At 41.7% G+C, this 26,490-nt stretch overlaps 1 protein-coding gene across 1 annotated transcript in view; it reads left to right on the top strand.

Moving 5' to 3' along the window:
• KNDC1 (kinase non-catalytic C-lobe domain containing 1) overlaps nt 1-26,490 on the top strand; it is a 523,355-nt gene that overhangs the window by 224,670 nt on the left and 272,195 nt on the right. Inside the window, exon 7 of the mRNA XM_069239773.1 lies at nt 9,928-10,042. Within this exon, the coding sequence (XP_069095874.1) occupies nt 9,928-10,042 (115 nt within the window). The remainder of the gene's footprint in view (nt 1-9,927; nt 10,043-26,490) is intronic.

The following is a 26,490-nucleotide window of genomic DNA, read 5'->3' on the forward strand; positions in this document are numbered from 1 at the left end:
GAGCAGTAGTAGGAGAGATCCCTGGGCACAAGTTGCAAGCTACTTCAGCTCCCAATATTAGGGCCTAGTATCCTCGGTTTGCCCTGTGCAACTCCGGATGGAGTCTAGTAACACCAACATATAATCTGTAATAGATAGGTTCATGGTGCGCTATACACACTTTTCAATTTGTATGGCATTGTATAAGCTAATTGGTGGAGTTTTGTTATCATATTAGATAAACTAACCCCCACTAAACATAGTACGTTCTACTGCAAGTCACTGAGGAATTCCATAGGTACAAGACAAGACATCTTCACTTTGTGCAATTTAACAGTATCATCATACCCATACTTTATGGCTTGCAATTTTATAGCTATTACTTATTTCTGTGCTGGCTTATTATATTTATTGCTGGGTGTTTGAGGAACCCCTGATGAAGCATATACTTGCTGGCTTCTCCTACATATTCCTGCGTACCCGGTATTAGAAATATGGATTACATATCAAATATTACTTTTTCTCCTTGAACAACTTCACGAGGAGAATGGTTTATTCAAACGATATCCTGGTAAGGAATTGTATGGCTAGTCGTTTTTTTTTCATGTGATTGAAATGTATTAATGAACTCTGTGGAGAAAACCCGTTGGGGGAAAAATCTGTCACAGAGGGTATGTTTTGCACTCTTGTTGTTTCTTTATTCCTTCTCTAGATAAGATCATGTATGAGAAAAATACGTGACCATCTGACACGTATTAGCCTTACTGGATTTGCTTTATCGGAATTTTCTAATTTGAGTTGTTGCCAACGCTTGGAATTACCTTTGTAAAGTAAAATGCTTGAAAATGTTTTTGCTTTCCTCACCCTCTCATGTGAAGTATTTTCATGAAATGTGTAATTAATGTGATATTATCGGTTTTCTGTGCTTGTGGTATTGTATTGGGGTCAATAAATCAACTACTTTCAGAGGGGCAGCATCACACACACACCCGAGGCTGGCCGCGGCCGAGGGGATAAATAAACAGATTTGAACAGCTCGAGGGCCCTCCCATAACAGTCACTAAAATTAAGTGTTTTCATTCCCAAATTGGGATTAGGTCAATATAGGACTGGCCTTTTGGACTTTCTGGTAGTCTAGTCTAACACTGCCAGGAGGGCTCAAATTGACAAATTGACACAGTGGCGTAACAAAGGCCTCAGCACAGTGCACTGCGCATGGGTGGCAGGCTACTGGGCCCAGGGGGGAGAGGGCCCCCTTCAGGTACTTGCAAGGGAAGCTCCTTCAAGTTTTCTTACCCCACTGGTGCAACACTGGATAAAATATGGCGATTATGCTTCCAAAAATCTATTATTTCTTTCTCCTATTCTTGTAAAACGTCTTCCCTCTGTATTCCTGACTTTTGCAAGACTCCAATACTTCGAAAGTTTTCACCTCTTTAACTGGTTTGCAGAGGTTTTTCTTTTTAGATCTCTTTTTTCAAGATATTTGAATATGTTTTCTTCTGTCTGCCAGATAAGCATAGTTTCTGCTCATTAACTTCCCTGCCACATACAAATATGACTTTACTCAGTTTAGTAAATAAGCACAAAATCTTATTTTGTAATGACATGACTATACCTTTAGAATAACAAATCAAAATTCTGTATTTCTTTAAAAATGATTTAAACAATGTTAAATTAAGACAGAGTGAGCCCGTTGACATTTCTAATAACGTTGAAAAAATATACTTCTTTAATAGTGATATCCAATTTATTATTTTACAAAGGACGCTCGTTTCTCACTTTTATTTTCTAAGAAACTTAATGTAAATAGATGCATTTTCTGTTTCCTTCCCTTCCACATAATTTGCCTAGGCTCTAAATATGATGTACATCATCCAGTGCACATTTAATAAATAATACTGGTGCTTTTTCTATGGAAGGATTCCTGTTACCGAGCCTCATTTAAAATAAACGAATTGCATTGGAAAAGCAAGGAAGCATAGTTTAAACAACATTTCACTGAGCACTTAGTATTGTTTCCCTGCAGTATTCCTGTTTTCCATTTTTAGTTCAGCAGAGGTTGGGAGTCTGGCATGAGTGTTTATGAAATGATCCTGCAAAGACTATTTTCAGAGAAGGGGAGCCCCAGAAAAATTACCAATTCATATATTTTTGGGGAGCCAGAAACAAGGCCCATCAAATTCTGCTCTTACTGTTGCATTCCGCAGGCACTGAATTTCTTTGATGTGGGGCATGCCTGCAACATCTGCTCTTTGGTCATTAGTGTTGGTTCTTAAATGCTGAATATCATTTTCAGGGGCGGCTCCTCCACAAGGACGGAGGAACGTTGTCCCTTCCAGCGGCGGCAGCTGCAAAAAAACGATCATAAACTTTGTATATTATTGTTTTGTTGGAAAAGGGACAGGGCCACGAGGGTGAGGAGCAATATGAGGGACTGCTCAGCACCCCCCCTCAGAGCACATGTGTGTTCGGCCTGCCGACTCGGGCTGGCAAAACACACATGGGCTGGAGAGAGCCTGCACAGGCTCCCAGTCTGCCTGGGCGCATCCTGGCTGGGCACTCCGAGCCAATCCTGACGCTGCTCATAGCAGCGTCAGGATTGGCCGCTGGGCAGGCTGGGGAGCCTGTGCCTGCAGAGGAGCGGGAGGAGTGGCTGTTCGCGCGAGCCACGGCTAATCACTTTTATGGCATATATACTGTTTCCAGAAAATTCAGAAATATCTAACTTCAGAACACTAGATTGGAAAATGGAATTTAAAACAGCTGTGCTCTATAAATAGTCTTTTTTATATATCTGTTTAATTAATCTTTCAAGGCCGGGCCCCCTCTGTGATTTCATTGATCACAAAGTTTTACAAAATCATTCATTACCAGAGAATGATGCACAGCACAATGCAAACAGACTCTGAATGTCCTCTTGTAGGTAAACTTGTTCTTTGTACTCCATAACATGTTTTGAAAAAGTCCAAGATGGAAATGTTGCCTTTATTCAGATAATATAATTTCTGGTGCATTGGCATTTAGGACAACAAGGTTGTGGATATGGTGCTATACAAGGATTGGGAGTTGCAGCTATCAACTTGTAAGAAGACCACCAGAGAAAAGGAAGAGCTTAGTGGAAATCCCTCAGGCTAGAGGACCACATCACCCGTCTCACAGGCAAACTTTCTCACAACAGCCGTAGCACCAGATGTTTGCCATAAAAGGCTTTTCACCACATTTTGTATTTCATGTTTTTCTGGGACCTCTTTCACCTTGATATCTTGCAGTAATGATGGTTTCTTTAAATGCTCTTTTCCCCGCCACCCAGTGGGAGGGAAAGCTGCACTTAGAAATGGTTGAAGTGACCAGGAAGGAGAAGCCTGCTCATTACATGGGCCACACCATTGGGATGGCACACAAGCTCTGCACAAAGAGGGAAGGGTTCCTCCATATTGGATTTTGAGAGTGAGGTACACTGTGGATTGTTTGTGGTAGGGTAAACAGGATCTGCTGCAAAAGTGGATAAAGTTAGTTCTGGGAACTTTTACCTTATTAGTTAGGGAGGCGCCAGGAGTCCCAAGCATATATGTGACATCCATAAGTGTCCTCTTCAAAACACTCTGGATCTGGACCTGTAGAAGAACAAACAAAACACTGCACCTGCAGATTGAGACCTGTGTAGAGACCTGAAGGGCTGAACCTGCTCTCACTTGTACCCAGGACAAAAAGGTGGACTCCTATGGTTGTTTGCCTGACCCCATTTGAAAACTACAGTAGCTAAACAAGCTGAAAGATGTACTTTCTTTGAAGTGCCCAGCTAAGGACAGTGCTATTGGCATCTGCTAGACTGAGTCTTGACCTACAAATGCTGTTCTGAGGACCTTGGACCCGTCGCTGTGTCAAGCGGATTTGTTCTATCGCCTCTGAAAGGGAGGACTTTGAAACCCTCCGGAGGACTGAGACAAACCTTCTTTCGATAAATGCCCAAGGCACAACCCTGGTACACTGAACAAACATTGCTTCTCTTGGAGCTTCTCTATTGCAATAAATCTGGTTCAGCAAGCCCTCAGCAAGAAGTTATCCACTGATCGTCTGATGCAGACACAGTTCTTGCCCTCACTGGGGGATTCCAAGCTCCAAAAAAAGAATCTAAGGGCCAGATTGTTATGTTGGCGGTAAGCATACTCTGTTGCATTAGCAACAGAGTATACTTATCGGCAGCATAATGGTGGTCCGCCCACAGAATTTAGATACACGTGGACCTTAGGTTTAATCATGGTGGAGACTACTCCATCTCTGCTGTGATAAAACCCCTCTGACTGCCCTGTGGAGTAAGAGGTGTCAGAGAGAGGCTTCTAATTCCACCCATCTAATTTATATGCATGGAATTAGGGGTCCGTTTTCACTGCCATTCACCAACAGAAAAACCCTGAATTTAAGGGGCAATGAATACTGCTAAAAGCATCCTTCACCGCGGGAGAGAACTCCCACGGTAAGGGGAGCATTTTCTTTTTGATTGTGGTAAAGGGAGCATTTTCTTTTTGATTTCCCAAAAAATAATTCCACTTCAGGATTTTCTTTTTGAAAATAAAAAAGAAAACAGTTTGGTGCAGAGCTCCATCATGAACTAACTTCAAAAAGCATTGTCTGAAACCTGCTGTGACGCAGTTCATGGCAATGCTTTAAAAAAATGACTGTCTGCTTGGTGGTCATTTCTATGTTTGGAGGACGTTATCTCTGTCAGGGCAACTGAGTAATTTACTGTTCATAACTGTAATTGTGTTCATTACATTTCCTCTATTTTTAAAAATTGGAGTGGGAATATTACTTGTGATGGACCAATAAGCCCCTGAGCTAATCATCTACTTTCTCACAGTAACCCATTGGTCACACCCTGGTCCCTGTAGCTGTTGCCGTATCCCACCATCCTACTGCCATAGTCATAACCTGTCACAATTAGATTACACAGATATGACTTCAACAGGAACATTGACCCTCTGAACTGTTTCACTGCAGATTTTATTCTGCTGTGCTTTTTTAATTGTCCTTTAAACATCCCTCATCCACAGCTTCACCCCTCGCCTCTTTCTCTTTGTACTTTGTGGGGTTTGACTCCTCTCATTGCTTTGGATTTGTGTGTTTGGTTGTCTTGTGAAACTCCAGACTTTCCAGTGGTTAATTTGGCTTCGTGGTCCTCCTTTTTTTCAAGTTGTTCACTCCCCTGGAGTATTGCCCCAGGACATGTAGGCTTCTGCTTCTTTCCATGTCACTTACTGTTCAGAGACTTAAAAACAAAAAAAGAAATGAAAGGCTTTTTACAGATGCGACCATTTTTTCACTTGACTTCAAATGCGACAGTGTTTTCAGTGGCTTAATACATGCCTTTGTTATCTATGGCTTTGTGCGTGCCTTTGCCTTTATCTTGTTACAGTATTTATTGTCTGTGTAAGTGAGAGCACCCGTTTATTGATTTTATTTGTCTGCATGTGGACGTGTTTGTGTTTTGAAGTCTGTGTTTTCAGTTGCTTTGTGTGTGCCTTTGTTTTCATTGTTTTTGTGCATGCCTTTGCCATTACCTTGTTACAGTGTTTATCACCTGTGTAAGTGAGAGCACCTGTTTATTGATTTTATGTGTTTCACGAGTGCCGTGCTTTATCTACTTGTTTAGTCACTGGATTTAGTATTATTTTTTTAACTCACCAATGCATTTACCCATCTCAGACACATGGACACTGCAGCACCTTCCGCTGTCACCCCTTTGGTGATTGACCAGGGCCTGTGGCTCATTCCCACCTCAACCGCCATGACAGAAATGGTCATTTACGCAAATAACTCCACTGACCCCTTAGGCAGGGCTTCTATCGATGATTTCTTGGAGAGATCAAAGATAAACACCAGCAAGAGCAAGTAGGATTAGGGTTAAAGGGAGAGGGGCGCGAGCCGCTGCTCGTGAGTTTATCTTTTTTAGGGTCGAGCTTGAGTCGCATGCGCTTGCTCATGTGTTTCGCTTGCGAGACGCTTTAGGAGTCAGAAAAGGGCTCGGAGCCCCGTTCACGTCACGTCAGTTGTCTTTCATTGGTTCATGGGCTTGCCTGTTAAAATCTGCTTGCTTTCATTAGTGGAAGGCACGCATACGTCATGCCTTTTCTGGTGGTTAGCCCTCCTCGAGCGCAGCGACCAGGCACTAAAAACATGCAAAGCTCCCTGTTTCCTGTCCGGTTTGTGGACTACTTTTTATCTTTTGTTCGCAGCGCGATCTTGCTTGGCAGAAGTCGAGCGCTTTGCAAAACATCAACGATGTTACATAGTTAATTGCGCTTTTGCCGGTTACGTAGATAATTGCACTTTTGGCAATATATTTCATTACGAGTGAACTGTAGCAGCGCAATCACGCTGTTTTTTTATTTCAATGTGGAAAGAAAAATCCAGTTGGGAGTTTACAACTGCTAGTAGCAGCGCAATCGCACAGTTTTTTTCTTTCAATGTGGAAAGAAAAATCTGGTTCGGACTTTACAACTGCTAATAGCTGTAACTCAGAGAAATGTGAGACCCTAGTGCATTGCAAATGCTTGTTTTGTTCCTGTCGTGGGGTGAGCACAGGCTGCTGAGAAGCAAGAACAGGGTGAAACATGTCTACAACTGGGCTTGCTTGGGAGGCATCCTTCAGCACCCAAACGAGCTGTAGTCCAGGGCTCGCCTGCTGCTGCTCTGCGCATGGCACATAAGGGCTGGAGCCGGGCCGCTGCCTTCCACATCTACCAGTAAGTGCAGTACACTCTGACTTCAACAGGACCCCGGCAGCCTCTATGTGCATATAGTGCACACCTCGGCTGTGCTGTTTCACACCGCTGACCCCATCAGCCCTTGTGTGGTGTCCCCGTATTGACGCAGGAAGCCTCACACATCCAACACTGGAAAAATCTTGCCATTCAGGATTGCACCAATAGCTCAAACTCTTTGTTTCAGCTAGAGCCCCAGCCGTGACACCTTACTTAGAACACATATAATCACAGCCGTAGTCTGTCAACGCCACCCACTGCCTGGTTTTAAGCCGTGTTTTCTCCACGTTTTTGTTGCCTTTGCTAAACGATGATAACTTTGTGAGTACCCAGTAGCTTTCATCCCCGTGTCTGAGTCACTAAGACACCAGTCTGGTTTTACAAAGCTTTCATCCCCCCCCCCCCCCCCCCCCCACCCCTCCGGAGGCTGATTATCCCACTACCATCGAAATATCTAATCTTTGCCCGAGAAGAGTGCAATGTTTATAGGCTTAAAAACACTGTGTTAAACAGATCTTGTCTGCAGAGCAAAGGCATGCTCTCAATGAGGCTTTCAATACTTTTTTTCAGTACCTTCTGTTGTTTCAGTAAAACAATAAGTTACAATGTAGCTTCAATGCTAATCGCTTTGTCAGATTTCTGTGTAGTTTAGGTGTGTCGTTAGCTTTGTGGAGATTCGTTGACTAGTTGGAAGAATGTGCACACTTGTCATAAGTGCTCCTGCTGATTGCTCTTTTTGTTCAAGATGTGCTGCCCGGTGTTTCCCATCATTGGGAAGTACATTACAATAACGTTATTCAGGGAATAAAGCTCGTCCTCGCAACACAGTGGAAGCAGTGAAGGGTAAGCACCACAGAAGAGGCCAATAAACAGTGCACAACACTACTATTTGCCAATAGAATAAATACAACTCAGATCTGCGCCATTACACTCTGTGCCACTTCACCCTACTATAAAAATCGTAATGCCACTATGCACCAATATACTTACATCACTCAAATCTACAATTCACCACTGCACTTTTACACTCAACTTTAACACTTCACCCTACGCTACTTTACTCTATTATGCACCATTCAATACTAAATACCATTTCACTATTACCCACTCTACTGTATACAACTGCACTCTTCACCTCTACACTATAAACCTCTGCAGTCACCAACACTCCACACCACACTACACTCTACGCTTCTAGACTCCATACCACTGTACTCTACATCACTCCACTCTACACCAATGCACTCTAAGCTACACCACTCTACTCAGAACCACTAAACTCAACAGCACTTCACTCTACACCACTTTACTTAAAACAAATGCACTTAACCCCACGATACCTACGCCACCTACTTTGCACAACTATACTTTACACCAACATACACTTCTACATTCTTCTATATCCCACTGTAACCTACGTCACTATACACCATTGCCCTTTACATTGCTACACTCTACACCAATTCATTATACTCTAAAACAATCCACTATACACCACTGCACTCTATATCACTACAAAGCATACATCTCTATGCCACTGCATCATACGCAACATCACTCTATGCCACTACAGACTATGCTAAGCCACTCCAGTCTAAAACTCCTCTCTTTATCAATACACTCAACACCCCTTTACTCAAAAGTAACATAACTTACGCCACTACACCTATGCCAACTACTTTGCCCCCTTACACTTTAAAAAACTGCACTATTTACCACCCTATTCTACTCTGCACAGCAATACTCTACCTCACTCCTCTCAGCACCACTATATTCTACACCACTCTGTAACACAGCACTATACAAACCTACTCTCTAACACTCTATTCTGCATAACTACACTCTATTACCTGCACCACACACTCTATAACACTGTACTCCACTCTACAATACTCCACTCTACAACATTGCACTATATACAACTGCAGTATACTCTATACCACAGCACTCTAGACCAGTCTACCTCACTACCAAAGCACCAATACACTCTACACTGCTTTACTCAAAACAAATGTGTCTACACCACTACGCTGTATTCCAATATACTCTGCACTGCTATACTTTAAGCCATTTATCTCTAATCCTCACTTCTACACTCTACTACAGCATACAATACTTCACTCTACAATACTAAACTCTATAATACTATACCTCATTAAACTGTACTCCAATAACCCACTAATCCACAATATAACACTCCACTCTACAGCACTGTAATTCACTATCCACCATTCTACACCACTATTCCACTATACAACACTCTACGCAACTCCATTTATACAATAGCTACCACTTTAGTCCCCTATATTCTAATACACGATGGCCCTGATTAATACTTTTTTGTGCCGCATTACCGTCATTTTGTGATGCAAAAGCAGCGCAAACTTACAAAATACAATTGTATTTTGTACGTTTGCGCCACTTTTGCATCAATAAATGATGGTAATGCGGTGCAAAGAAAGTATTAATCAGGGCCTGTACGTCTACAATATATAACAATATAATCTGTCCTACACCACTGTACTCTACAACATTCTACACCATTCCCTCTACACTACTACACTAAACTCTACACCACTACACAGCACTATAAAACACTCCACTATGCTCAATTATAATACTGTACTCTACTCTACAACACTATACTCCCTCCACAACACTTCACAACACTTTCAGCTACTTCATAAAACTTCTCTTCATTCCCATCTACGTACCTAAACTCCACTATACAGCGAGATCGATTGGCATTGCCATTGCTTGTCTGAAAGTCTGTCTTGATAGGATTTCTCTTAGGGATCACAGCGTGAACAACCCTGAATCTCATTGAGTAGTCTGCGATGCTCTGTGAACCCTGTGTGTATAGGATTCACACCTAATAATAAATAAAGCGAATTAATGCTGCAGTTCACACAGTCAAAAAGTAGAACATGCATTAGTCGTTAAAGTAGTGGCAAAGAAACCCAATTATCTCTCTGTTGTGGCGTCTTCTGATTTCTCGTTTCCATTTTCTATGGTGTGAAGAGGATCTTTCAGATATGGCGGCTGAAATATGATAATTAGTAAAAAAAAAAAAAACTGCTGTAAATTCCTTGATCTATATATAAAATGGTGTTTCTACATTCCAGACACATTGGCTATGTTAACTAGCTTTTACTAATAACTCACTTGTTTGTTTTATTTTCAGTGGACTTCCCTGAAAGATCTTCTACGGTGGCATGGAGAGCCGCTGACAGAATGCGAGCTCTGGGCTTTATGTCAGGAGTGCTTGTTTACATTACAGACCTTCATAGATTTTCCAGGTAGTGTAATCACAATCATTACTTTAAATTTGTAGTTCTACATTGTAATGTGTCTACTTGTAGACTGCTGACCTGAAAGTGTTTTTGCCTTTCTTTCCCCCACTTTTTGTGACGTCGGCTAGGAATCTGGTCAACGTGGCAACGAAAAAATCTAATGCGTTGTTGTTTGACAAATGGAATCACAATGTTTCGTTGCACCTGTAATTAAAAGTAAATGCAGACGAGGGAAACTGACAACCGCTGACAGACAGGTGGAATTATGCCTTTTTCAAGTAAATGAAAGGTCTATTGTTCTTTTTAAACTACCCCCCGGAGGTAAATTGGTGCTTCAGGGTCCCGCTAAAAGGTCACATCAATCATGTTTAGCATATATTTTGGTGATTCAAAATACAATGAAAAAATAGAATCTGCTTGGATGTCGGTGACCTAAAACCCAAGTAACACGTGGGCTCTTCTTAGATTTCGTAAAACTCCTAAAAATAACTGATTAAGGACACAGGTTATCCCAAAACAAGTTCATTTCGCGTAAAACCCATTGATTTACTCGTTGAAGTAGATCATTATGCATGACCATTCTGCAATGTTAGACAAAACCCTTTGCCTTGCTTTACTTGAAGAATCTTCAAGCCACTTATTTTGCCCAGCGGTTAAATGGCTTTTATTTCTAGTTCATAAAGATGGCTTCTCCGTACAAGAAGTACAAAAATAAAAGCCAGTAATTTGCAGAAGTACTTTTTAACTCACGTGTATTAATCTCCCTTTAAGGAGAAATATGTCCTTGTTTAGCGGGCATCCTTTCTCAAAACAACATTCGAGATCTCAACCTGCCAGACTGAGATCTCAGTGCCTTCTTAGTAGACAGCATCTCAATGGCGTCACTGAAAGCTCTTTAGGTTTGCTGACCAGATATATTTAGTGTAGCTGATCAGCTTAGTTTTTTGTTTTTCAAAAATAAACTACCATAGTGGGAGTAAGTAGGTGTGATAGTGTTGCGGCAGAGGGAGAGCAGTTGACTGAACCAGACTACAAAGGGAGATGAGGCAAAATCTGCAAAGTGACAAGGTGTCTCACTGGTATACAGCTTGCTGTAAACAATTTTTGTGATCTGCTTGCCACAATTCAAATCCCAACAAGGCAGATGCCAAGCCCAGAAAATGGAGTACCATTAGACTGTGGAAGTGTGGTTAGGCACTTTGTGAAAATACATTTATCAGTGAAGGATGGATTGAGGCAAGGGTAAAGAGGACAGAATTAGGGATGACATCGTAAACCTCAGACAAAGGAGGAGAAGTGAAGTGCTCCAGCATAAATACCGGAGGACATGTTGGAAACCATAGTGGAAACCAAACTGACAAGAGAAATAAAAATGGAGCATAGATCATGTAATAGGTAAAGAAGTGAAAAAGGGCAGATTATTTCGGGACAGACGTAGAGCAGATGATTGGGCCAGTGCACACAGGGTGGAATCAGAGCAACAGCATCAAGACCAGTAAAGACACAGTAAAAAAAAAGTGGTAGCATCTGCAGGTTGACAAGAGGAGTGGGTTTGGTAGTGCAAAACAACTATATTTGGGGTGAAGTAGACACGTCAGACTCTTGGGTCTTAGTCCCATGCTCCTCCAGAGCTGTAGATACCTACACCACTGGGGTATTGGCTCCACGGTGACTAATAGTGGAATCTACCTTCCACTAGGTCAAAGCCTGCAAATGTATGTACTTCGTTCGATCTTCAGTGGATGGTAACTTGAGGACTATCAGAAGTTCAGACAAAAACATCAATTTAGGCAATATTCTGAAATTGAAAACGTAAATGTTTCAAGACCTTCTAAATCCCTCCCATGTATTCTGTGGACCTAAAATGAAAACTGCAGCTGTGCAAGCATATGAATATTATATAATGAGCATTGTTTTTTTACCCCATGTAGTTTTAATTATGAATTAATTCATTATGATCAGTTAATTTTGATGTGAACCGTCTGCTCATGGTGCTTGAATGAAAAAGTGGTGGTGCAAGCAAATTACTACACAGATCAGTGCAGAGATGTATGATAGCAGATATTAAGGTCGTTTTATGTACAAAAAGCTGTGCAGCTTCCCACAGGGTTCTGAATACCACAGACTAAGCCAGTGAAAATAATTCTCAAGAGAGATATGATGTGCCTGTAAACATAGATGACTATATACTTGCACAAAAGGTAAAATAAGATCTCAATCTAAGTGCACAGGTCATTTCAGAGGTATACGGAGCGGGTGCTGTCTATTTTACATGCTGCATGGATAGCTTCCTAAAGAGGTACAGGGTATTGAAGAAGAAAACCTAGATACTTGAGTGAAGTGGAGGGGATTGGGACTTGAAGAGAGAAGGGCGTAAAAAAGAGGTCAGGCTGAGACTGCTGACAGATCTAATCTCTGTGACGCCCTCCCATTTCTCATATGTGAGGCCCTATTTTGGTGTAAGAGAACCATTTTATGGATATTGCATGAACCATGAACACAGTATTTCTCTGCACAATGTCTGTAAAAGACTCACACATCACCCACATTAAAAATATATGAAAGGAAAATAGTGTTTATAATATTTGTCTAAGAATTATTAAAGGTCATCATTCAGGGCAAGGCTCCCTGCAGAACAGACCTAGATTGATAAGGGTGCTGCCTGAAAGGCATGGGGGCCTAGGTCACAGCCCACTTTGCACATAACTTAAAGTGTCTCTGCGCAAAAGACACTAAATAAACCTTTGCTATACTGTCTGGCAGCTTGGCACTAAAGCAAATAGGCTTAATTTAGAGGCAATGTGTAAAGTATTATGCAGCACTAAAATAGAAATAAAAACTCATCACAAGAAAAGTCCCAACATATTTAAAAGAACAGAGTAAATTGCAATAAATATAATGACACAAACACCACACAAGTCCAAACAGTAGAACCAGAATTATTGTTTTTAGTGTTTGAGAAAGAAATAGCCAACTGTTGGTATATGGTTGCACTAGATTGGGACAAAGTCACAAGTTCAAGCAGACTGCGATTGTGCGCAGGCCAAAACCAGCATCAGGTTTGTCCTGCTGGAAGTTTTATTTTCTGACTTTGATGTGAAGGAGGTGTAGCATACCTCTGCGGGGCACTGAGTCATCCTGTGTCGAGCTGAGTTGGACCTGGTGAGGCTTTCAGTTGGGAGCTGTGCAGCTCTTCAGGGTTCTGTATCGCACTGTGCCAGATCAATTGAAACATTCCAGGTTAAGGTGCTCTGTATCACGCTGTGCTAGTTCCGGTGAAGCTACTATTTGGGAGATGCATGCCAGGCTCTGCTTTGCTTGACGTCAGGCCTGGTGAATCCTACAGTTAGAAGCTGAGCATCTCAAGAGGGCTTTGCATTCGATCTGGTGAAACCTTCAGTTAGCAGGGAAAAGTACACTCTGACTCCAGCCCAGGGTCCAGGACCTTAAGGACAGCTCTTGGCGGTCAGGACTCACTCACACAGAGGCCAGAAGAGGAAATCATGTCAGATCCAGTTTGGTCTGGTCAACTGGAAAACAGGAAAGGCTTCTGGAAGCTTGTGTCCCTGTAGCTTAAACAGGGGGTTAGCCAACTGATCCTTGGTGTCACTTTAAAGGTCCTGGACCCAGTTTTCCTTCAAGCTTGAGACAGGAGGGCAGTTCTTCTTCTAAGCCTTCATAGGTATAGAAGTGTTCTGAATTCAGGATCTGTGGATACCACTTTTATGTCCAGTGCTAGCTTCTGGGTGGGGATGCCCCCTTTGTTTAACCCTAAACTGGTTCTAGTCCGTATCCCCTGGTTCTGCTTCTGCCTGGCTAGTGAAACAGAAGACATGCATTTGTAGGTATGAGCTGCATCTGACAGTGACATGGTAGGCTTCTTCTGAAGTTAGGAAGTGCTGGGTATAGCCCCAACACTACTCGTTGAAGTGCAATCAGGGACAGCTTCTCCCCAGCCAACCTATCAGGAAGCCCCACTCCCCCATATACCCCTCTCTATTAGTTTCTCCAGGTATAATCTATTTGTTTTGTAATGACAAATGTACTTTGCCATGCTAAAATAAAACAGGAGGTTCATACACAGTCTTGCTGTGCTTGAGAACCTTAATTCCATGCAAAAGACCACAATTTCTCTGTTAATTGCTTTCTTTGCCTTGTTTATTTTGGCTAGTCTTTATACCCTTCCCCACGTCCACCTGGGCAACAGCTGCACGAAAAGAACTCCTTCCTTTTCTTTCTTCGTCTCAGAAAACCTAAATCTTGCTTCATTATTTTAACACTTTCAACCAAGTTAACTGATGTTCCACAGGTCCTGAAATACGGAATGTTTCTCTCTCTGTCATGGGCACCAAACCACGGAATCTCACTCACTATAAATTAGATAACTCATCATGCTTCCTGTTGTCCACTATGAATGAAATATTGCATCATACTCCCTGTTGTCTTTCACAGTGAATGATCAGACCCCTGTGCTAAAATCCGAGCATGATCCAAGTGGTCTGAGACTAAGCTCACTCCCTCTTTTTGCCTCCTGACCCCCAGAGTGGGACCCTCTTGAAACAGCTTGGTTTCCCTGTCTCTGTAATAGATTAAAAAGTTCTATATATTCATTTGCCCTTATTTGCTCTTTGGTTCTGAGCAAAAGATGCCCTCCCGAAGGATCCAACATCCCTGTGTAAGGTAATTTCATCACCTTCCAATCTCCTGGTTACTTTGACCTTACACCCAACCTCCTCTCCTTTTCTTCCTCTTCATCTGGTATGTCCTTTCCCCATAGGCCAGTCAACACCCCATCACTCATGTTTGAACAACCTTCTGCTGGTATCACTTCATTGCCCACAATGATGCCTGTTGTTGTGCCCCCATTCAACATTCTCTTTAATCTGCACTTCCATAGAAGTAGTCCATTGTTTCTGAGCCAAACATCTGTCCCATAAGTCCCACCACACTCTGTGGATTTTGATGAATACTTTCTCACCACTGCATACTCTGTGATCACCCCTTTAACACACTAATCCTGCCATGTATCCCATCTGTCTCCCTAAGAAGCCCACCAATTCCACCACTCTCAAATTCTGGCTCCCACTGTGCCCCCCACTCTGCCTCCAGCTTTACAATATTCTAGGCCCTTTTCTCTGAGTCCGCCACTCTTCCAGCAGAACAATGATGTTTTCCCTGGACACTTATCAACCATCTGCACCAGTGTTTGTCTTTGATGGATTACCCTTATGATCCCTTGTTGATTCTATTTTATGTCATCTTTTGTCATTGTGCCTATCTCCTTCCACTCCCCCGAAACCCAACTGCACCTTTTAACACTATTCTCTGGTGTTTTCACCGTATGTCACCCTTTGTTGTTGTGCCTCCTGTGCCTCAACTTCCTCAGCCCCAACAGCTCCTACAAACACCGTTTTCTGCTATTTCACTGTCTGAACTTCCTTTTTCATCATTTACCAAATCACCCTCACCCATCATGCAAATCCCTTTTGCTGTGCTTGTCTGCCATGTTCCCACCTGTTTGCCAACAACACTGTAGTCGCATTCTCTGGTCATCCTGCTCATCCAAAATGTCCATGTTCATTGACCGAAAACCTGTCCTCCCCCCCTCTTCTACACTCTGAGCTTGTCGTACCACATTTTCGAGTGTCTTTTAGTCGGTCTCCTTTGTTGACTTTCTTATGTTCTTGTGGTAGAGGTGCTCACACGAGCAAGCCTGCCACAAAGGATTGACATGCTGTACAGTGGCCACCCTCCTGCTGTTTCCTGGGCACATGCCTAATAATATGGATTTGACCTGACTGCAGCAAGGTCTGAGGTGGTCCTCCTGACCCTGCAGCCCGTAAACCAGTCTGGCTATTCCCCCCAGGTCTCATCATCATCACGCTGTCATAGTACTTCTCGCTCCCCCTTTTTAATGCTGGTAGGAGTTGCCAAATGGCCCTATTTCCGCTATTGCTTCCTTCTCATTGGACCTCCAGCCTTCCTTCTCTGGTCATCCCTCTGCCGTTTGACTGTGAAATGCTGCTCTTTTGGAGCACTATAGCACCCCTCAATGACCACCCGATTAGCTCCTCTGACGTATCAAATGTACTGTCTGTCAAGTTTAGTGTTTTAACTCTCTGGGTGCTGTTAATCTTACCTCTGTGCATCTTGTTATATTTACAGCAGGTCTAATATTTACATTTCTAGGTCAGTAGACAGGGATAACGTCAGCCAATTTCAAGTTAAGGTGCAGAATCAGGCTTTCAACTAATTACCTCCAGTAAGGAGTTGCTGGAACCAGTGAAGGGTGTTAATTGTTTCTATCTCCCAGATTGTTTGCAAGTGACACAGTCCTGGGCATTTGTATTGCTGTGACTGTAATTACTGATAGAAAGCTTCAAAAGAAAGGATTTCACTTTGGAATGCAACATACTTAAGGTTGTGGCTATTTTAGAAGGAGGAGGGCAAAATATGACGTTTAATTTTCTGATGAGCTACACAGAAATTAAAATGTGTTGTCTCCAATAAAAACCCATGTGTCCTGGGCATGAAGCCATACAATTTGCACACCCCTGCATCACTGGAACTATTGTTGCTAGATAACTTGACAAGCAGCCTCTGATGGCTAAGGAGCATCAGCTCCCTCGCCTCTCTGTACACACCTCAAAGCCCTGATCTAATTGGTCAACATGCTGAGGTGGAAATGAAGAGGCACTCCAAGGTGACACCATCAGTGATCAGAACAAAAACAATTCCAAGTCTGGTTATTGGCATTTCAATTCCATTCCCTGATTTAGTCCTGGGACCCTTCCCAGCATCAAGTAGTTTGAGGCGGGTAGGACCAATGCTTTCATTACTGTCCCGTTGTGCAGGGAAAACATAGTAATTTGATGTTATTTTTAATCTCTGCCATAACCACAAGCATCCAGAGCTTCCTGAACTTCCAGGGCACTCTGAGTTACGAGACATTATACAGAAACCTGTTGAAATATTAAAATCTCGATCACCTGTTCACTCAAAATAGCTCAAGTTGCTTATCTATTTGTAGATAATGGGAATCTTGTAGCAGAGCTGAATGGAGGAAAACAGATTCCTCCTTTAGTTTGTGAAAGCTATCAGAAGGAAATGCTGGCATTTCAAATCAGTTACTGCTCCTTGCTATCCTCTACAGCCACTCGTCTCTGGAGCACTATAAGCTGTGAGTGAGGGGGGTCTTAAAATCCTTTCTGCTTATGGTGGTGAAGCATGTAATTACACAATGGAGTAATTCTGGATTTCTATGCTACAAATGTGTTGTTCATAAATGTGTAAATTAGGGAAGATGTGCATTAGCGTATACCCCTCACTAGCTCTTTGGGCTTAAAGCCCCTACATTTGCCCTATGTCTGGTCAGATAGAAGAATAGGTATTTGCTGCTGTGGGAAATGACTGCAATGCATTTCATGAGACATGTCCATGGAAGTGGCCAGCTTGTAGTTGGTTGTCTGCCTGTGAATCGTGACACTACCTACTGCTGGACATCTGGAGATTGGTAGATGTTGTATTTTACCTGGATGCTTGAAAAAACTGTTATTGGGCAAGTGCAAACTGGGAATAACTGTTTCTAGACCTTTGGAGGCTGGCCATAAATGTTGTTAGGGAATTGGAAGATGATATAGATCTTACTGGGCATGGACATTTTGGCTGTACTGGAAGCTTTGCAAGAGGATGTTGGCCAGCCCTGATGATGGGCAAGTGAGGCAGGTCATGACTATTGCTCAGTGCCGATAGGTAAGTTATACATTGACATTGGTATAAACTATTAAAAGGCATGGTGACATTGAAAACTCAACCCTCTATAACAAAGTGGTCCTTCAGTTGTTTCATGATTTGGCAATGTTGCTTAATGCATAGAGTCAAAATTGAGCATTTGGCCCTATTTCTCTAAAACATTTATTTAAAAAGCATTCAAACCCTTCTACATTGTTTTAATGGTTCTGTGTTATTCAAATGTTACTGCTTTAAGTTTCAATAACCACTAAGATAACCTCTAAAATAGTTTGCATTACCAATAGAGCTTATTTTTCCAGGGACTCTAAACACATGATCAAACAAATCTAGCAGCAAAACTGTTCTACACCATATGATTGTAATCTGACAACAGGATCATCACTGCACACAAAAACTATGAGAGTCCATGTCGTCAAACTTTTGAACCGAATGAACAAAAGCCTGAAAAAATCACACACTCTGCAGTAAGACATCAACATGGTCACTGTAAGTTCTGGAGGTACCCTAAAAGTATCCTGTTCTGCAAGACCTTTTCTGAATTGATATCTCCCTGAATTATTACCAATTTGGATTATAATAATTTGGGAAAATGTTACAGTTTTCCGATAATGGCCTCCACCTTTTTTAAATGGCATGAGAATGTATTGAGCACAAAAATAGCAAAATACAAAAATAATGTAGCACGAATATTGAATATTGAAATATTGTGAAGTTAAATATATCTCTATATAGATTTACTATCCTTACCTCTACAATCACATAAATTGATGAAACATTGTCAAGGTATATACATGTAGAAATAAATATAGAAAAACTTCCCAAGTATACTTACCTTCACAATATTTTTGTTGGTGATATTCTTGCCAGGACATTTTGTAACGTGCTATGCAGGCGTAAGAATTCCCACAGTATACCATGTAAACGGCCTGTCTTCAGAAGGAAACAGCATCTCTCTCTGAGGCTGCTTAGACTAAGGAACAATGTGTATGCTTGAGATACCAGGACCAGAATGTAAAGTTTCCTATGTGTCTCTTTCACTTTATCCTCCAACACACCACTTTTATCTCTAATTCTTATCACTCCTCACTACGTTTTAAACTCTTGAGCTGCCTACGAGCAGGGCTCGGTGCTAATAACATTACTAATGAATACATACATAAATAGAATGTGCTGTCTGCTCCAAAATGTCCATGGAGAAAACGTTCAAACCCACCATAGATTGGTGTATGAACAGTGGCGGCTCCTCTGTTTGGGCGGAGGAGCGTTGGCACCCGCCAGCAGCGGCAGCTGCCAAGCCTTTATCAGAAAACCATCATAAATATTGTTCATGATGGTTTTCTGGTAAAGGGGACGGGGCCACGGGGGTGAAGAGCAGAGAGGACAAGTGCTCAGCATTCCTCTTCACTGCGCATGTAGGTTTGGCCGGCCGTCTGGGCTGGCCAAACACACAAGCGCAGTAGACTCTCTCAATCCTGGCAACACAGTTGTCCTGCTTGAGAGAGCCTTCACAGGCTCTCAGTCTGCCTGGGAGCACCCTGGCTGGGCCATCCCAGCCAATCCTGACACTGCTCTGAGCAACATCAGGATTGGCGCAGGGCAGGCTGGGACCCTGTGGCTGCAGTATCCGGCAACAGCCAGGAGTGGTAAAGCGGCAAGGAAAGGTACGTGTTTTTTTAAATTATTTAATAAAATACAAATGTTTATTCGGCACCCCTCGAGCCGCGACTGTGTTTGAAAGGGTACTTGGACAAGTTATCAAATACAGAGCAATTGACTTTGCTGTACTTTCAGTCAATATTATAATGTAAAAGGTTTGACAGTTTAGTGGGTGTGTCCACTTTAAAGCACAATAGGGCATATTTACAAGCCCATTTGCAACACTCTTGCACTATGCAACGTGGTGCAAGTGCAACACAACACTATGCAAATTACTGCATTGGATTACGCTGCACTAGGAAGGCATTTGCAGGGGTGTTGCATGGGTGCTCCCTGGATCCATGGATTTTGACGCATTCCCAGATTTACCAGAAGTGGTAGACATTGGAATGCGCCAAAACCTACACCTCCGCAGGTGAACTGTATTGAGGAGAAATATCTTTATTTCTCCTCATTTTTTTCCTCTTTCTAAGTGTGCTGCATTTCCACACATAGAAAGAGGAAAAAGCCTCAGGGCATTGTTTCTCTGCAGGAAGGTGTCCGGTCCTGCACAAAAACAATCCTGTGTGCAACGGAGGCACCTTTGCACCATGGTGTAAGGGTGCCTGCATTGGTGCTAGGCTGCAAAAAGAATGACAGTGGAGGGGAAAAGGCAAGAATGCACCATGCTGAATTAAAGATGGCACATTTCTGCTGTTTCCCTGTCCCTCAGTGCAGTGCAACAAGGTGACTTGCTGCTCTGCACTCTGTGACAATCTCAGAAATATGCCCCTTAGTATTTGATGTTCAGAGTGAGATATCAATGGCAAATACTGCAACACCCAATTCTGTATTGACCGGTTGTGGTCTCACACTCCGTTTTTCCTCCTGTACAGTGCCATCTTAAAGATTTTACAATGCCATCTTAAGGATTTTTGTGGACCCTGGGCAAGACATATTTTAGAAGCCCATTTGAAGCTACTTTGAATACATTTCTTATTTTCAGCTAATTCAAGCACTCACAATACAAACATTTTCAATTGTACATTAAACGTTCAGAAATAGAGGTACACAATTACACCCAAAAGTTGAAACTGGCAGGAATCCACCAGCTAAATAGACCCAATTGAAAGCTTGAACAGGAATGAATACAGCCATCCCCTTTTGCACTTGGATATAGGATGGCTTTTCAGAGGCAATGACATGGATTTCATTGTCAAATTAGCCTGTCCCTCCGGCTGTCTGAGAGACACATAATGGTGCCATGATATATGTTTAGTGGCCTAGTGCATATGATTGCAATCAGACCTATTCACACATATTATTTACCAGATATTTGTAATGACATAAAAGTGGCATTCTCCCTGTAATATTGAAAATTAAAGCTGCAAATGTTACCACTTATCAATTTAAATCTTTATAACTTTCTTAGTTCTCCTTCCTACTCTTGACCCATATCTGCTCTTTCTGTGTGTATACTGCTCTGGATACACAGTGACCCTAGCTTGTTGATTAAGAGAAAAAAGAATGGGAAGGAAACAGGAAAGGTACAGAGAGGTACTAAGAACAGATTAGAGAGAGACATGAAGTAGAGGTAGGACGGAGACAGAAAGAGATGTAGTAAAGACATGGGTGAGTTAGAGTGATACATGAGGTAAAGAGATAAATGTGAGGTAGGTAAGGTAGAAAGATATGGAAGGTTTTGCAGTGAGGTAAGAAGAAAAGTGGTATAAAAGCTAGAAAAAAAGAGACGCAAATGTGGAACAAAGGAAAGGGGTGGTGTACCAAGAGGTGGGGTAGAAAAAAGGATAAAGTAGAAAAATACGTTTGAGGTAGAGGCAGAGATAAATAGTGTTTGACAGATGGAGATGGGAGGTATAGTGAGATAAGTATAGAGATATGCAAGATGGAGAACGAGGGGAGAGTTACTGAGAGAGGCATAATCAGTGAAGTATGGAGAGACAGCTAGGTAGGGAAGCAGAGTTAAAGGTCTAGAGAAACGTAGAAAAAGGGATGGCTTGCACAGAGGGAAAAAGTTGAAACTGAGGGATGGAGGTGAGGTACAGAGATGTATAATGAGAGGGAGAGAAACTTGAAATTAAGAAGGAAAAAAGAGTGATAAATATAGAAACATAACTGGAAAGAGGTAAACTAGTAAGGTAAATAAAGTAGAGAGAACAGAGCAAGAAAGAGAGGTGAGATGAAGACGTGAAATAGTGACTGAAAGGAAAGGTAAACTGAGAAGGTAGGTAGTGAAAGAAAGGATAAGCAAAGATGTATGGCTAGTGAGTAAAATGTAAGGTTAAGAGAGACAAGGAAGAGAGTGACCAGGTAGAGAGACCAGTGAGAAAAAAGGGAAGGGTAGAGAAAGAAGAGATATAGAGGGACATGCAGAGAGAGGGGGTGAGATAAAAAAGAGATTAGGTCAGATAAGTGAAGTAAATGGAGGAGAGGGACAGTGAAATGAGACTGATATGGAACTGTGATCTGTAGAAAGAGAGGTGGAGTAGAGAAAAGTGAGGTTGTTGTAGGACTCTTGTCATGGGGACAGGTTTGCTTGTTTCCAGCAGCAGCAGCACCACCATGTAGGTAGTTACCCTAGCTCTGTTGATTAAAAGAAATAAGATGGGGAATCCCACACTGTCTGGTAGCAGTCTGCTAACCCTTTTGGCTAGCTAGCAGCCTAGACGTTTGCGGCAGCCTGACACATGACACTCTGTGACTCCCCAGGGAAGTCGTGGTTGGCAGATCCTGCCCTTTACTTTCCTTAGCACAGGTCTCACACACACATAGTCTGACAACGAAACACAGGACAATTTTCACTACATTTATTGAAAGGACTGCAATTTATAGTAAAGTATATGAGCTGTGATTACTAGGAAGATGAAACACAGCACAATCATGATTGTTACCCTGAATAAAAATAAAATAAACACCCCAGCATATTGGAATAAACATTTGCCTAAGAATTTGTACCCACACTTCCCAGCATCTTTGTGATAGCATGGCAGTGTTACCCCTTTCTCTGCTTGTACTTAGACCATGGAAGGAACACCCATCCTCATACCTGAAATGCAGGGGTCTGCCTGCCAACCCCTCAGTTGGCTGTAGAGACAGGGCTTAGGTCAACATCGTGGCAATAGAATGGCATACAGCATAGGATGGATCCTCTGGATGGAATTACCTCTATGACCTTCCTTGGAATATGTGATGTTTTTATAATAAAACATGTTGGTGTTCTGAGAAACAGGCCTGACATGATCATGTGTCTAAGTGTCAGGCTGTCTGCACACTCTTGTGCCAGCAATACTAGATAAATTATTATTTACAGCCCTGAGCAGCCTTGGACAGAGGCACACAATGAAATGGTCAAGGAAAGCAATAACAACATTATCAAAAAATCGCAGCTGATTAGAGAAAATAAAACATCCCTGCCAAAAGCCAGGTATGCTAAAATGAATTAAAATTAATAAATGAAAATAGAGCATACGACTGAGTAAAATGGCATAGGGCATATGTGTGCCCGAGCAAGGCTCTAAAATGAACTCATGGCAAGGTAGTGACGGGGTGTAGAGAAGTAGAGATGTAGAAGTATGCACAGATTGATAAAGAGAGATGAGATGGTAAGAGAGATGGGGTATGGAGAGGGATATTTAAAAGAGATGTGAGGCACACAGAAATAAGAGAGAGATGAGGTTGAGTGAAGGTAGGGTAGACAGAGATGTAGAGATAGACAGAGAGGGAAAACGAGGGAAGTTGTAGAAGAGGATATATGAAATAAGGGGAAAGGGATCGGGGAAACATATGTGAGGCATACAAAGGAGTGACAAAGAGGTAACTGTAGAGAAGAGTAAATAGAGAACTAAAGCAGGGGAAAGGATGGTAAGTGACTGGTGAGATACAGAGAAATTACATTCAACAAGATAGAGTGGTAGACAGAGATTGTGCTTATTGGTGAAATAGAAAGCAAGGGATGAAGCAAACAGGGAGGCAGGCAGACAAAGGTATGTGAGGTGAACAGGAATGTGGAGTCTCTCATGTTATGTCTCATTTGGCTGTCAAACACAGAATAGGAGGAAAGGATTTGAAAACTGGCCAAAAAATCATAACTTGGGGCTATATAGGCATATTCACATATGCCTTTGCTTGTTTTTAGGAATACAATTTATTCACACAGTCATGCAGTTTTAGTAGCAATATTGACAGGATTTACCATATTTCCTGATCTTTGTTCAATCTAACTGAATGAAAGGAAATGTTGGCCCAAACAACAAACGAGATTCACCCGTGTGACCTTCAGTCTGCCCTCAGTTTTCCATGGTAGGATCACTAGTCACTAAGGGATGGTTGTAGTGATCAGTGCCAGCCAGGTGCTTGGCTTATTATGTTAAGGCACCTGCTCTAGAGATATGTACAAATCCTGCACACCTCACAGTAGAATACCAGATGATACCTTGCCAGAAAACTAACCATCTCATGTTGACAGTACCACACCAGGAGCAACAACATGACTAAAATGGGGACGTGGGATTTCAGGAAGAAAGTAATACAGGACAGACCTTCTCTGCTTATACACTCAGGGTCTGGAACAACGTAAACACTCAAATTAAATCTGCTCTGATCTTCCTTAAATTCAGAGAGAACCTGAAGACACTTGTCTTTAAGGAACTTTACACCTACATGGTAGAGTTCATAATCCATCCTTTCCTCTTCTAAATGAAGTGAATTGAGCTCTTGATCCTTTGGCCATTGTTCAGTCCTTCATTGCTTCCAGCTAGGTTTCTGCTATATCACTACCAATTCTTGCATGCATACATGCCTTAGATGGTTAGTGGTCTTGCTAGATGCTGCAAATATGTGTGCAAATAGCACAGACGTACAGTACCATAACATTTCTTTGAGGGTGAATGTGCCTTTGTATGTTATCTGATGGACATGGGTTGGACTCCAAATAATGCAGTGCAGTTGATTCCAGTGTATTTTTATAGTTTGCAGGTCACGAGTTGTATTCACTTACAACAAACATCTAAGCTTAAACAGTATGACCTATGCTTGAATCTTGACAAGTCTAATGCAAACATTCAGACTTCTGAGTTTTATAAAATCAGTGCATATGTGTTTGGTAGTAATTTACATATATTGTCAAGTGATACTTATAAATCATTTTATGCTCTATGAATGTGTATCATTGTACCCAAAACCGGGCGTACATATTTCACTTCTCATTTAATTCAATAGGCATTTAAAGCACGCTGAAATTGCAAGCTGATATTGTTGCCTGCGTCCTAAACAGAATAAATCATATCTTGCAGCAAGCAATTGCTGTTGTCTCTCCTTCACTTTTAAACGGTAACAAATTCTTTAAAAACCTCTGCATTTTTTCACTTATCTTAAAAAACTAGAACCCTTTTATGTTAGTTTACCTTGAGGGCAGTTTGTTGGCAGAGTCTGGTCGTATCTTTAGTTCCATTTCACATATGGCCTACTGAGTGTGGTACAGTGACAGCACATCCAGCTGTACTGACATCTGATCTTTAGTGTTCAAGGATGATAGTGGTGTCCAAGTCAAGGGCGTGGTGGGTTGGACCTCACATGGGCAACTCCAGAAGACTCAACTTGTTCCATGCTGAGTGTAAGTGATAGATTCATTTCCATTTCCTATTGCAGTCTTGTAATATTGGTACACACATTTCATTATGGAAACATGGCTATGAGTGCCTCAGTGCTGGTACTGTTGCATATTCCTTCCCAGGATTATGCTTAACCGGGTTCAATTAATCTTTTTACCCAGCATAATGGTGTGGAGATACAGGCATCCAACTTCACATCAAAGCAGTTTAGAATGACAGTATGGCCAATGTTGCCTCACTAGGATCACTCCAGTCTGACATAAAATCCAAGGGTGTTTATTACAAATGAAGGCACAGAGTAGTGTACATGACTATCAAGACAAGACTGTAAAGATTCAGAATCATGATAGGCTGTCCAACCCTCCTAAAGAAGTTCAAAAAAACTAACATCAATAAGACTGAGCATTCAATGAATGCTATACATAACAGCAATAAGATAATTTGAAAAGGAGGGAACAAACACTTTTGAATTCTGTTAATCATGTACTATTTTAAATCCTACAATCAAATAACCTAAAAATGGGGTAACCTCACAATTTAGCAACTCCATACCATTGGTGTGCTGGGTCAAGCACGTGTGATAAATTAATCTGTTAACATAAAGTTCTAAGGCTATACCACATAACTTTCAGTAACCTTTTCTACAGTGAATGAACATTAACATGGTTTTCAGTGTACCACTTTACAACTAAACGATTAGTACTTTATTAATGCACAGGTTGTCACGTATAGATGATCATTGTGACTTGAAAGACAGTTTCTGCTACATCACTGGTATACGGACTGGACGAGAAATCTAAATCTTGCACAAGTTGTCTTGTTCATTGGCTTGTAGGAGGTGTCACTCGGATGTCATACAGGAGGCATCCAAATATCTTTGGATCAAAGTGCATGCTTTATCATCTCAGTATACCTGCAGCTCCAAAGAAATTGGAAAGTAGACAACTCTAGACAAATATGTGAAAAAATAACAGAAAAGGAGTGCGAACTATTCTATCAAAAAGATGATTGTAAAAAAGAAGGTTGTAAGGATAACACGTTATCCAGAGACTAGATTTTGAAATGCAAGAGGAAACCCTCAAAGAGAAGAAAATTCTATTTGTGCTCATAGCAATTCAGCCAAATACCAAAAAAAGATATACTGTTCTTATCTTTATATTGTGACTACACAAAATTGCCTGGATGAATGCTAAGGGCAATAAATAGTAGCCCTATTTATTAGCAAAATGTCAGTGGATGAGGTCAATGAAGTCCGTATCTGTCCAGACATGGTTTGTAACACAGTCTCATTCATTTGAGGATTTAAGTTGGTCCTTTTGTGTGACGAGCAGTCGCTGAGCATTAAATTGTACTCAATTGTCCGTTTCCTACAAGCCTGCTTCTTCATCAGTTACTTAGAACTGGCCTTCATTTAATACAGAGATTGCAATTGTCACT

Source organism: Pleurodeles waltl, chromosome 6 (genome assembly GCF_031143425.1).
Source record: "Pleurodeles waltl isolate 20211129_DDA chromosome 6, aPleWal1.hap1.20221129, whole genome shotgun sequence".
Lineage (NCBI taxonomy): Eukaryota > Metazoa > Chordata > Amphibia > Caudata > Salamandridae > Pleurodeles > Pleurodeles waltl.